Source organism: Cetorhinus maximus, chromosome 24, assembly GCF_964194155.1.
Source record: "Cetorhinus maximus chromosome 24, sCetMax3.hap1.1, whole genome shotgun sequence".
Taxonomy (NCBI): Eukaryota; Metazoa; Chordata; class Chondrichthyes; order Lamniformes; family Cetorhinidae; genus Cetorhinus; species Cetorhinus maximus.
In genome coordinates this window covers 29,131,857-29,146,248 of record NC_135902.1, presented here as the reverse complement: position 1 = coordinate 29,146,248, position 14,392 = coordinate 29,131,857, and the positions used below count along the sequence as shown (strand labels likewise).

General features: G+C 47.3%; 1 protein-coding gene across 1 annotated transcript in view; it reads right to left on the bottom strand.

Moving 5' to 3' along the window:
- The window catches only part of mgat5b (alpha-1,6-mannosylglycoprotein 6-beta-N-acetylglucosaminyltransferase B), a 1,185,562-nt gene that overhangs the window by 853,057 nt on the left and 318,113 nt on the right, over positions 1-14,392 (bottom strand). The window contains exon 5 of the mRNA XM_078570583.1: positions 1,914-1,938. Within this exon, the coding sequence (XP_078426709.1) occupies positions 1,914-1,938 (25 nt within the window). The remainder of the gene's footprint in view (positions 1-1,913; positions 1,939-14,392) is intronic.

Here is a 14,392-nt window from a genome sequence, read left to right as displayed (position 1 = left end):
CCTTATCGTCAGCAAAGTGTACACCGTTCTGTGTGGGCTTCACCACAGGAATGCGGGACAACGCATCAGCTGTGGTCTGGTGTTTACCTTGGACATATTTTGTAGTAGCGTCAAACCTCATGAGCTATAATCAAAACCTTTGAATGCAGGGTGACAATTTCAAATGCTTTGGTGTTAAGCAAGGGGTCTAATGGCTTATGGTTGGTCTGGTTAGTAAACTTGAGTCCCAGGATGTAATCTGAAAACCTTTTGCAAGCCCAGGTGACTGCCAGGGTCTCTTTTTCAATGACAGCACACCACTGCTTTGTATCTGTCAGAACCCCGGGGGCACAATGTGAGAGCTATCACACTGAATTTAGAACAATACAGCCCGTAGGCCAACGGGCGATGCATCTGCACGACTGTGGTAGGAAGGTCTGGGTCTTAATGGGCCAGTGTTTCCATGGTCATAAGCATATCATTGAATGTGTCAAATACCCTTTGCTGGTGTTCATCCCAATACCAGGCCTGATCCTGCTTTAGCAGTTGATGCAGCGATTCGGTAATGTATGCAAAACTGAGCAGGAACATCCCCAGCTGGTGAACCATCCCCATAAAACATTAAAGCTCTGTAACATTAAGGGACAGTGGGAAATTATTAATGGCTGCAGTTTTCCAGGGACCTGCTTGGCTGCCAAATGAGTGAAGTATATGGCCTAAGAAGTTGATAGTGGGTTTAGAGAACTCGCATTTATGATTAAGGCCCATGACCTGTAAGCATTATAACAACATTGTTCACGCCCTGGCATCGTGCTCCAAAGTGGTGGCTCCATGATTGAGAACATCGTCCATTTGGCAGATGACTCCATCCAGCCCTTGCAAATGTCAGTCATGGTATGTTGAAAGATCTCGGCACTGAGGCAATTCCAAACGACAAGGACTGAAACAGAAGGGGTCGAAGGGCGTGATAAATGTTGTTAGCAATTTGGATTCTTCGTCTAATGAAATCTGCCAGAAGCTGCTGTTGTCATCTAGTTTAGTAAAACTAAGTTCCACGTAAACTTCACCAAGCTTTTGTTGAAAGACGCCACGGGGTGGACCTCTCTTTTTATGGCCTTGTTCAAATGTGTGAGGTTCAGACAAATGCAAATTGAGCTGTTAGGTTTGGGTAAAGGCACCATAGCCGAGCACCAAGAAGTGGGTTGTGTTACCAGCAATATCACCCTGGTGTAGCATAGAGCCAATCTCTTGCCTCATCTTCAAGAGACCAATTGTGAGGTAAACATACACACTGGCTTGGCATTTCACTTTATGGTAATATGGTGAGCTGCTTGGAACTTCCCCAGTGAATAATTGTGGGAATTACTTCTTGAATTTATCCGGTTTGTCCTGGTTGTTCAGCTGTTCTAATTTTTAAATAAGTTATTAATCTGAGCAGGCTCTCTGGCTCAGTAATGAGCACTCCTGATTTTTGATATTGAAGAATTTCTGTAATTTCTCTTCCCTTGTAACGAAGTGTAGCAGTCACCTGCCCTTGCATCTTCAGTGGAGTGCCCCCTGGATCACAGTGACAGACAGTAGGTGGTTTGAAGAACTCAGGCTTCAGCCACTGTATTGTAACAGAAAGAATGGATGCTCCTGCACCCCTGTCCAATTTAAAATTGGTTTTGTGGCCATTGACTATGATATCCACACTCCATAACGTCACCTTGGATTTTGCAACTTCACCCAAGAAAGGCTGTGTTCCTCTGTATCTTCTATTTCCTGGATACTGCTTGATCTGATTGGTTTCCCTTTAAATGTTGGAGTAGGAGGCTTTCTGTTGTAGACATACCACTTTAAAATGGCCCCACATCCAGCAGGCATGGCACTCTGCATGTATGGCAGGACAGATTTTGCGCCAATGGGGTTTTTTGACGCCACAAAGGGAGCACCGGATAATGGCAGTCATTGCCCTCTCTTCACTCTGGGTCTGCTTTTTAGTGGATGCGCTGGCACCTCTATTGCTCACAAACTGGACTGGGTCAGTAGTCTAATTTCACAAAGGTTCTGCAATCACCCTGGATTAAAAGTTGGTTCTGCTTCTGTAGTTCAGCCTATCTCACTAATTGAACTGCCTTGGATAATGTTAGCTCTTCTCTGTACTGCAGAAAATCAGATAAGGCTTCAGCAAGCATACCCACCACAATATGGTCTCGGATAAATTCATCCTTTAGAGTCCCATACCCACAACTATCAGCCAATGATACAGGTCGTTAATAAAAAAAAAACAATACTTTCTCCGGATTCCTGAGAGTGCCTGTAAAATCTCGCCCGGTCTACAATGATGTTCCTCTGAAAACTGAAATACAAATCAAAGATGTTAATAACCTCTTCAGAGATTGCTCTCATTGTGTCCTCATTAACACCCTGTCTTACTAAAATGTCATCTGCGCTGCTACCAATGGAACAAAGGTGTGTGCTGACCTGCTCTTTATCAGGCTTCCGTGCTAGCCCTGAAGCAGGCCTATACCTGTTGAATCTGCAATCCCAGCTTTATCAATGTGCTGCTAGGTCAGGGCCTTCCATGTGGTCAAAGAAGCTGGGTAGAGGTAGGAATTTTTCCATGATTATTTGTAACATTAATCAACTGTTTTGGGACTCCACTGGCACTTGTCTTTCCGATTATTTGCTGCAGTTATTCCCTCACTGCTGTATACTTGATGGTTTTCACTTCTCTGCCACCAACAGTTCATCAAGGATTCTTGCTATTCGCTAAATTTACTACTACTACCATTAAGTATCATCATAAATGGGCCCAGAGTGCGTTTAACAGAGACTACAGGAAACAAGGCATCCAGGAGCTTCCAAACATTTAACTATATACAATTATGTACAGGGATGGATAAACACGAGGCTCCTTCCAGAAGCATCTCTCGCTGAGTTCCAGTGATACGTGATCTAACATCACTGATGATGTATGTTAACTATTAGTATAATAGTTATTAACCCTTTATACTGCACCGTGTACAGTCAGTGGCGCCCTGTACCCTGTACACAGACTCTGTCACCTTTCTGATGCCACAATCGACGATAAACTGGGAGATGGTCAATATTTTGCCTGTTCCAAGCTGGAAGAATCCCATTGTATAGGAGTTGAGGGCGACGGTCACCTTCATCTTTACTGCCACTGGCAGCACCATCTTCACATGGCTCTAAGGCTGCAGGTCTAATTCCAAGAGGCAGCAGAGTTCCGCAAGTCACAGATCATGAAACCACTGCAGCTGGCTTGGTGAAGGTATGAAGAATGGCCCTAGGACACTCTAGGTGGATGAGGCCCCCTGTTGAGAGGCCTTCTCCCCACTACGATCCCCTCCCCAACAACTGCGAAAAGCTTGTTTTCTTAATTGCTGCCCCTGCTCTATCTCCCTCTTAAGCTGCAGCCAAAGGGAACTGCTACTATGACACCCACAACTGGCAGAGTGATGTGCCAAATCCTTTGCAGTAACAACAAATGACTTCTCCATGTGCAGCACCACTCCCTGCAGAATTCACCAACTGGAAGCAACTTCTCAAAACACCCAGCACTTTCACAAACTCAAACTGAGCTAACAGAAAATAATAAGCAAATAACCTACAAGTTCTTGATGATCCCTTTAAATCATGGGATTAATTCATGTTGCTGAATGCATGTTCAGCTATGCATGTTTAATAGAGGGCATCAATCAGTTTTAGATGCTGACTGATGTCACAATCTGCCTACTTTCAACCCACATTAATGCCCTCACCAAGATGTCATACAGCATGGGCTGTGCCAGAATTGAGCAGAAGCGGTGCCAATGCCATCTTGGGGAAAAGGAAAAGGCGTCTGTAGCACTGAAACTAATGCCGCTATGGAGCCGAATTTTGTGGCCTCCGTGTTAGATCCCAGGTCTGTCCTGGGTTTGTTGCTCTCAATGAGTTAGGAGTAGGAATGCTACAATATCAGTTCAGAATAGAGTGGGAATTAAAAACAATCTTCTTGCAGATATTAGAGGAGTGAGATGTGGGGGGTGTTGACGTGTGTCTAGCACATCCTACACGCTTGCCAGTGGTATCGAGTAACAACCAGGACGCACTAGTTTCCACTTAAACTAACACAATGCTTTATTTTACTAAAGGTAGCTGAATGACTAAATATCCCAATTACATTAACCAAATACTCTCTAATGTGTGTGATATTACCCGTCTGTCATCAGGTTGATAAAGCCTGCTGGTGGGGTACATGCTCACGAAGTCCAACTTCGGGTCTGCTTCTGGAGTGTTGTTCCCAGGTTCTCCTGCCTTACCCGGCCTTCAGTCTTCCATTTCTCCTTCTTTCTTCGTGCATGACCACAGCTGCTGGAATTCAGCTTATCAGTGGTATTGTACAGTTGGTTAACTTACCTCTCGAGCCCATCCTGCTGGTAGATTAACTCATCTCTTGTGTTGTTCTTCACAACAGGACACAATGGGCCCCACCTCATGGTGAGGACACCTCTGGCTCCAAATGTGATCAATTCTGTTGTGATGTCACTAAAGTACAATATCACAGCAAATCCCACAGCTTGCGGTTAAACAGTCTCCAGCAAGCTTATCATCATTCAGGGATGTGATCAGCAATCCGTGGTGATGCCCATCTCTCTGCATTAGCTGTTTTCTGACATGTTCTTGTTAGGTAAACCCTTTACTGCGTATCACAGTGGTGGTGCGGGACATGCAGGGAGAAGTCCTCTCAGCCTTATCCATGTCGGGTGTCCTGGGAGCATTTGTTTTTTACCTTCACCTAAGCGAAGAGCAGTGTGTTCATCATCTCACTACAAATGAACTCTGCTGGCAAGTACGTGTCTGGAGGCCATGGAAAGAGAAGGTCAGTTTCATCAGCGATGTTTCCACAAAACTGCTACTGACAGACAACAATGATCACATTGGTGAGGTGCTAAAAGAGAGTGGGGGGGGGTGGGGGGCGAGCTTTTGCAGTAAACCATTTCGCGTTCCAGGGGTAAGGCAGTCTTAATACTGCTCTAATTGGGGTTTATGCTGGTTGAAATGGATCTTTGAGGTCCTGGCTGAAATTTTCACCATAGAAGGGAATTTACCATTGTAAAGTGCAATACATTTTTCTATCGCAGTGCAGTGTTCTTTCTCAAACTACTGACCTGCCTGAGATTAACAGCAGACCTAAGCTTGCTGGTTTTTCTTTCTCACACAGGTACAGTGGCTATATTCTAGTGTAGAAAATATCATGTTTTGTTTTTCAAAGCACATATGAGCACCATGGTGACAGACTAACATAAATACACTTTGTGTAGAACAAAGAACAAAGAAAGAACAAAGAAAAGTACAGCACAGGAACAGGCCCTTTGGCCCTCCAAACCTGCGCCGATCCTATTGCCTGTCAACTAAAACACTTTGCACTTCCGGGGTCTGAATCCCTCTATTCCCATCGTATTCATGTATTTGTCAAGCTGCCTCTTAAACACCACTATCGTACCTGCTTCCACGACCTCCTCTGGCAGCGAATTCCAGACACTTACTACCCTCTGCGTAAAAAACTTGCCCCGCACATCTCGTCTAAAGTTTTCTCCTCTCACCTTTAATCTATGTCCCCTAGTAATTGACTCTTCCACCCTGGGAAAAAGCTTCTGACTATCTACTGTATCCATGCCACTCATAATTTTGTAAACTTCTATCAAGTCGCCCCTCAATCTCCGTCGCTCTAGTGAGAACAATCTGAGTTTCTCCAACCTCTCCTCATAGCTAATAACCTCCAGACCAGGCAGCATCCTGGTAAACCTCCTCTGCATCCTCTCCAATGCCTCCATATCCTTCTGGTAATGTGGCGACCAGAATTGCATGCAATATTCCAAGTGTGACCTAACCAAGGTTCTATACAGCTACAGCATGACTTCCCAGCTTTTATACTTAATACCCCTGCCAATGAAGGCAAGCATGCCATATGCCTTCCTGGCAACCTTATCCACCTGCGTTGCTACTTTCAGTGACCTGTGGACCTGTATACCCAGATCCCTCTGCCCGTCAATGCACTTAAGGGTTCTGCCATTTACTGTATAATTCCTGCCTGTATCAGACCTTCCAAAATGCATTACCTCGCATTTGTCCAGATTAAACTCCATCTGCCATTTCTCCGCCCAAGTCTCCAACCGATCTATATCCCGTTGTATCCTTTGACAATCCTCTTCACTATCTGCAACTCCTCCAACCTTAGTGTCATCTGCAAACTTACTAATTAGCCCAGTTACATTTTCCTCCAAATCATTTACGTATACTACAAACAGCAAAGGTCCCAGCACTGATCCCTACAGAACACCACTAGTCACAGCTCTCCATTCAGAAAAGCACCCTTCCACTGCTACCCTCTGCCTTCTATGACCAAGCCAATTCTGTATCCATCTTGCCAGCTCCCCTCTGATCCCGTGCGATTTTACCTTCTGTACCAGTTTGCCATGAGGGACCTTGTCAAAGGCCTTACTGAAATCCATGTATATAACATCCACTGCCCTTCCATCATCGATCATCTTTGTCATTTCCTCGAAAAACTCGATCAAGTTAGTGAGACACGACCTCCCCTTCACAAAACCATGCTGCCTCTCACTAATACACCCATTTGCTTCCAAATGGTAGTAAATCCTGTCATGAAGAATCTTCTCCAATAATTTCCTTACCACTGACATAAGGCTCACCGGCCTATAATTTCCTGGATTATCCCTGCTACCCTTCTTAAACAATGGAACATTGGCCATTCTCCAGTCCTCTGGGGTCTCACCCGTAGCCAGTGAGGATACAAAGATTTCTGTCAAGGCCCCAGCAATCTCCTCCCTTGCCTTCCTCAGTACTCTGGGGTAGATCCCATCTGGCCCTGGAGACTTATCCACCTTAATATTCTTCAAGATGCCTAACACGTCCTCTTTTTTGATCTCAACATGATCCAGGCTATCTACACACTCTTCCCAAGACAAATCGACCGCTAAGTCCTTCTCTTTGGTGAATACTGATGAGAAGTACTCATTTAGTATCTCTCCCATTTCTTCTGGCTCCACACACAGATTCCCACCTCTGTCCCTGAGTGGGCCTACCCTTTCCCTGGCTACCCTCTTGCTTTTTACATATGTATAAAAGGTCTTGGGATTTTCCTTAATCCTGGTTGCCAATGACTTTTCATGACCCCTTTTAGCCCTCCTGACTCCTTGCTTAAGTTTCTTCCTACTTTCTTTATATTCTCCACGGGCTTCATCTGTTCCTAGCCTTCTACCCCTTATGAATGCTTCCCTTTTCTTTTTGACTAATCTCACAATATCCTTCGTTATCCAAGGTTCCTGAAACTTGCCATGATTATCCTTCATCCTAGCAGGAACTTGCCGGTCCTGAATTCTTATCAACTGATGTTTGAAAGCCCCCCACGTCAGTTGTTGATTTGCCCTCAAACATCCGCCTCCAGTCTAGATTCCTCAGTTCCTGCCTAATATCGTTATAATTAGCCTTCCCCCAATTAAGCACCTTAACCCGAGGACTCCTGTTATCCTTATCCATCAGTACCTTGAAACTTACTGAATTATGGCCTTTTCCCGAAATGCTTCCCTACTGAAACTTCGACCACCTGGCCGGGTTCATTCCCTAATACCAGGTCCAGTATTACCCCTTCCCTTGTTGGACTATCTACATATTGTCTCAGGAAGCACTCCTGGATGCACCTTACAAATGCTGCACCATCCAAACCCCTAGCACTAAGTGATTCCCAGTCAATATAGGGAAAGTTAAAATCACCCACCACAACAGCCCTTTTGCTTTTACATCTTTCCAAAATCTGCCTACATAACTGTTCCTCAATCTCCTGCTGGCAATTGGGAGGCCTATAGTAAACCCCCAACATTGTGACTGCACCCTTCCAATTCCAGAGCTCTACCCATATTGCCTCGCTGCATGAGCCCTCCGAGGTGTCCTCCTGTCTTACAGCTGTGATATTCTCCTTAACCAGCAGTGCAACTCCCCCACCTCTTCTACATCCCTCTCTATCCTGCCTGAAACATCTAAATCCTGGAACGTTTATCTGCCAATCCTGTCCTTCCTTCAACCAAGTCTCCATAATAGCAATATCATAGTCCCAAGTACTATTCCAAGCCCTAAACTCATCTACCTTGCCTGTTATACTTCTCGCATTGAAACAAATGCATTTCAGACCCCCAGTCCCACTGTGTTCAGTAATTTCTCCCTGCCTGCTCTTCCTCTTAGTCCTACTGGCCATATTCACTAGTTCCCAGTCATTTATTTCACCTGCTGACCTATTGTATTTACCCAAAACTGGGAACCAGAGCAGAGTTAAGAACATAAAGTACAGGACAGCTAAAAGGTCATTCAGTCCATCAAGTTTATTCTTTCTGCAGGCAATGCACATGTAACTCATCATGCCTCTACAACCCTGCGATCGGGTGTGCACCGTGATTTTATGTGGGTGGGCCAATTAAGGCCCGCCCAGCGTAATTCGTGGCTCCTGAGATCTGCGGGAAGGGGCGGGTGGCAGCGGGAGGCCAATGTCCGCCGGGTCCAAAGGCAACCTGGCAGGCTATTCATAAACAGCGCAGGCAGCCGTCCTAAGGCTGGCACTGAGTTTGGTCATCTGCCATTGAGTTCGTTTAGCTGCCACTGAGTTTGGTTAGCTGCAATGGACAATGTCATCGGAGAGCAGGTTGGTGGGGCAATCGGCCCCGAGGTTCTCTGATGAGTGCCTCGCTGCCCTCCGAGGAAGTGGCAGCACGCCAGGATATCCTTGTTCCAAAGGACAGGAGGAGAAGGACCTCAATCCTTACCCAACGTGCCTGGGAAGAGGTAACATCACGGGTCAGCTCCCACGACGTGGTGAGATGCACATGGGTGCAGTGCCACAAGCGGTTTAATGACCTCCTGCGATTGGGAACGGTGAGTACTGTGTCAACATGGGTCACTTAGCACAGCAGTTAGGTTGCCCCCCACCGCCAACCCCGCACCTCAGAATTTTGTTTATTTATTCATTCTTTCACGGGATGTGGGCTTCGCTGGCTGGGCCAACGTTTATTGCCCATCCTTAGTTGCCTGAGAAGGTGGTGGTGAGCTGCCTTCTTGAGCCACTGCAGTCCATGTGGCGCAGGTACACCCATAGTGCTGTTAGGGGAAGAGTTCCAGGATTTGGACCCAGCGATAGTGAAGGAACGGCGAAACATTTCCAAGTCAGGGAACTTCCAGGTATTGATGTTCCCATCTATCTGCTGCCCTTGTCCTTCCAGATGGCAGTAGTCGTGGGTTTGGAAGGTCTTAGAATGTGAGCAGCAAATGTCAATGAAGCAGCATCTGGGCAAGCGGTTGAGTCCTGACTGCTTGGAATGAGTGTATTGCGGCTCTAGAGTCACGAATCGGATGAGCCCTGCAAGGTTTTCCTCAGGTGGGGGTGGCAATACTGCAATGGCAATGCAGGTGTAGGGTGGAGTAACCAATGCTCCTCTCTCCTTTCAGGAGAAGACAACACACAATAATGCAGAGCAGCTGCGGACTGGCGGAGGGCAGCCCCACCTTCTGATCATCACCAGATACGAGCAGGAGTCACTGGAGCTGAAGAGGCGCCATGCACCGAGAGCAACCGGCCGCGGTGAGGTTGGGGTGCCACTGGGAGGTAAGAGTGCAGTGCACTGAGGTCACAATGTCTGTCAGTGCACTCATTCCACTGTTGACTGTATATTGATTTCAGCCTCCAACATGGGATCTCCACTGATAATGGAAAGATGTGTGTGTCCTGATCCGGGGGCCAGGCATACACATTAACAGTGTAACTACTTCAACGAATCAAATATCCTTGTTCTTCCTTTCAGCCTCACCGGAGCATACTCGGTCTCAGGAGCCTGAGGGTCCGCTGCTGACCCCTGAGGGCACAGGAGATATGAACGCACCAGCGTCACACCCTCTCAGCCAGGCAGGCACCAGCGCAGATACCAGCACCTCGGTGGGAATAAGATCATCGGCTAGTTTCTCAGTGCACAGCAGTGAGGGCACTTCACACTCGCTTGAGGTGCAGGTGGAGGCAGAGAGTGCCCAGGGCGCCGGCAGTCGTCTGCTGGGGACCAGGAACATGCTCAGTTGGTGGCCGATGATGTGTATCTGGAATCATCCCTGAGGCAGCAGATGCTGGAAGTCCAGCCGGGTGTGCGGGAGGATCTGGCGGAGACACATGAGGGAATGCGTGCCATTGTCTCCGTGATGGAGTAGTCCGTGCAGAGCATGATCAATGCAATGACCCTCATGGCTGAGCGCGATTCTCATGGAGAGGCTCCTCCAGAGATCAATCAGGGCTTCCTGGGGATGCGCTCGGACCTGCAAGCCCTCACACTGGCAATGACCTCAGGTGGTCACTGTCAGTGTGGGAGATGGATTGGGCACTCAGTATCCCAGCTAGATGACCATCCATCAATGGTGAGCAGGGAGGCCCAAAGCAACCTGACATTGGCGCACGAGCTGCCTGTTGTCTCTGCGGGCTCCTCTCAGGGCGCTCCGGGTGTTGGCAGCAGCTCCTCCGCCCCTCTGCCAGTGACCATGGAATCCAATGAGACTGCGACAAATGGGGAGATGCCAGCTGTGCCACTAGCCGCTCCCTCTCAGGCGTGGCCAACACAGGCTCCACAGGCCAGAGGACGCCCGCCAAGGTCATCAAGGTCAACAGGACAGCAGAGTCAGGAGGCTGTCTCCAATGCTGGTGTCAGCAGAGGGTGGGGGTGGTGGGGGGGGGGGGGGGGGGGTGGGCGGGTGGGGGGTGCAGCACCTAGATGTACCACCCGCAAGCGTAACCATAAAGCACCTTAGGCACAATACGGGCTTGTCACTAGTGGTTTTGTTTTACCCCACTTTTAAAGTTACTGTTAAGCTGGTGTGATGTTCAACACCTTTTCATTTTGTTTGATTTCTGTACGCCAAGCTGCAAATCATTAAATGTTTTGGTTCTCAACAAGCCTCTGGGTGCTTCATTAGTTCTGCAGGTGCAGGGTAACCCATGATGTTATGAGTGACTTGTTTGTCATTGAGCTTTATTGAAATGACACATAGTGCACGTTGACGACCAGGCAAATATTGCTGTCAGATATCAAGTATGAAGCCTGCAGCCCTGACATGTGGTGGTGGTTCATCTATGATAGGCTAGCTGAAGAAGCAATGGATCAAAGCCTCCTGAGTGTCCCTGCCTCCCTGGAGGTTACCCAGGTTGGTGTCTATCCCCTCAGTGTTCTCCTGACCGTGCTCGTCCTCAGACTCACTACTGGGCTCATCATCTGCTGCCAGAGCAGCTGCGTCAACATCTTCTTCCTCCAGTGGGTCCCCCCTTTCCAGTGTCAGATTGTGGAGAGCGCAGCATCCAACCACTATCAGTGACACACAATCTGGAGGGTACTGGAGTGCACCCCTGAATGGTCCTGGCATTGGAAGCACATCTTGAGAAGACCGATGGTTCTCTCTACCGCTGCCCATGTGGAGGCGTGGCTCCTATTGTACCGCTGCTCAGCCTCTGTTCTTGGATGGCAGAGAGGCATCATGAGCCACCTTCTGAGGGGATAGCCCTTGTCACCCAGCAGCCATCATCCAGCCGGGCTGGAGCACTGAAGAGCCCCGGCACCTTGGAGTGTCTCAGGCTGTATGCGTCATGGGAGCTGCCTGGGTGCCTTGCACAGACTTGTAGAATCTGCATCTTGTGATCACACACTATCTGCACGTTCATGGAGTGGAATCCCTTCCTGTTGACGAAGGCACCCAGCTCCCCCGCTGGCGCCTTGATGGCTACGTGTTTGCAGACTATTGCACCCTAGATGCGGGAGAAGCCTCTGGCTCGCTCCACCTCGCTGGCCTCGTCTGTGCGGTAATGAATGAAAGTCAACGTACGCCTGAACAGAGCGTCTGTCACCAGCTTGACACAACTGTGGACAGCTAATTGGGAGACTCCACAAAGATCACCCAGTGACCCCTGGAAAGAGCCTGAGGCATAGAAGTTGAGGGCCACTGTGAGCTCAGCGCCACTGGCATGGGGTGCCCACCCACACAGTCGGAGCTGATCTCAGGGCAGATAATCTGATAATCACTGTCTCCCTTGAGAGACGGAGCCTCCTTCCACATTATACCTCAGACATATTGAGGTAGCTGCATCGTCGTCTGCAAACCGTGGCAGCAGGATAGTGGTGTCTTCTGCGGCCCCTTCCACTTTGGACTTCCTGTTGTCCCTGCGCCCCTTGTGCCTGAGCCTGTCCTCCCACAGGTGGCTTCCCTGGAGGTTGAATGTGGACTCCTGTCCTCCTCCCCCTTCTGGCCCTCTCTTCCTCCTCAGAGGAAGTGCCTCCAGCGGAGACCACAATCCCCATTCCCAGGGTAAGGGAAGGCTGTCTGAAGGCCCCAAGTGTTATGATTCCTCCAGGGTCCTGAACTGAAACCTGTTACTTCTGTCAAAGCAGCTCTGAAGCGAAATGAAGTTGTCCTGTTCACACAAGCAAGTAGCAGTAAGTAACAAACTAAAGTTCTAACAACTCGCATTAGCGAGCCCACTCACCCCTCTTATCCCACCTGTGGATGAGGTTTTCAGAAATATGGCCAACTAACTGCCCGTTGCGCCCATGCGACGCCCTGAAAATTGCACAGGCTGCGTAAAGTCGTTGTCAGTTGCTGCCTCAAGGGCCTTATCTGGCCCGTTAATTAATGGCGGGCGCGCCTCTAAACTCATAGCGTGCCTGCCTTCCGAAATATCACCCATCATTTCACGTGCGTGCGTGTCGGGCCCACCTCCACATGCCAACTGTGAAATTCTGCCCATGTTCAATTTTAAAGTTCTTATAGAAGCAATTTTAACTGAGCCTTTCACTAGAAGGACTTCCTCAAGGACATCTGTGCAGAAAGGAACACTTGGTCAGGTTCTCTGTAGAAAAAGGCCTATTGGCTGAAGTAATTCCTTGAATAATTCCTTAGATACAGTTATACTATTAATTTGGACCAAGGCTGAAATCTATGAAAAGTGTGTCTGCTATAATATTCCGTACCCTGCTACATTTGCCACCATTTTCCAATTCCAAAACCAAACAAAGGACAGAGAGCCAAGGTCAGCATGTGTCAGGACAGTAAGATAGTCAAGGTGGTGGAGGAGAGAAGTTGTTTTTTTAAAATAAATTTTATACAGATACAGGTTTTCAGATATTGATAATTCGATGAAAACTGAATAGTTAATGCCTCAAAATTGGACACAGAACAAAATTTTAAAAATCAAATGAGTTTTGAATCCAGATTTTCCCCACAGCATGTCCTTTTGTCTGACAGTGGTAAAAGTGGGCAGAAGTCCTATTTCACTAGAATTCCAACTATTTAGCATCCTGACAGATTTTTCAGTGGCTGAGATCAGAAGCCTCAAAAGCAGCCACTTCAAACAAATAGGTATTTCTAACAAGTTATTTGAATATTTATCTTAGGGCATGTTCAGGTATGTATATAACGTAAGGTACAGCCCATTTGAAGAGGGAGCCCAAGGTTGCTAGTAGTAAGCACACCAGAAGACATGGAATGAACAGATTAATATAAAAGGTATTTTGTGTGTTTCTTGATGGTCTTTCTTCATTTTTTCTTTTTTTTTTTTGCTGCCTCTTAATTCCTGCAAGTCTTTAGACCAATTCCTGTGATTTACTTACTGTCCTTTTCCAGTATCTAGTAGAGCCAATAGGTTTTCAACTGGGCATACCCGTTACCATGTGGTTGAAAGAAAGGAGGACATATGAACATACAAAATAGGAGCAGAAGTAAGCCATTCAGCCCCTCGAGCCTGCTCTGTCATTCAATAAGATCATGGCTGATCTGCTTGTATTTTGAGTTCGATATTAGAGTTCCACATTCCCATCTGTGAAGGGTTAACCTAACAAGAACATGTCAGAAAACAGCTAATGCAGAGAGATGGGCATCACCACGGACTGCTGATCACATTCCTGAATGATAATAAGCTTACTGGAAACTGTTTAACCGCAAGCTGTGGTATTTGCTGTGATATTGTACTTTAATGACATCACAACAGAATTGATCACATTTAGAGCCAGAGGTGTCCTCACCATGAGATGGGGCCCATTGTATCCTGTTGTGAAAAACAACACAAGAGATGACATCTTTTGGTTATCTCCACCGATCACTGGCCCTCTATCCAGCTCTACCTGTCCCACCCCCACTTAAACCAGCTTATATTTCACCTCTTTTCTATTTTTCCTTAGTTCTGTTGAAGAGTCATACGGACTCGAAATGTTAACTGTGTTCCTCTCCGCAGATGCTGTCAGACCTGCTGAGTTTTTCCAGGTATTTTTATTTTTGTTTTACAAGAGATGAATTAATCAACCAGCAGGATGGGCTCGAGAGGTAAGTTAATCAACTGTAC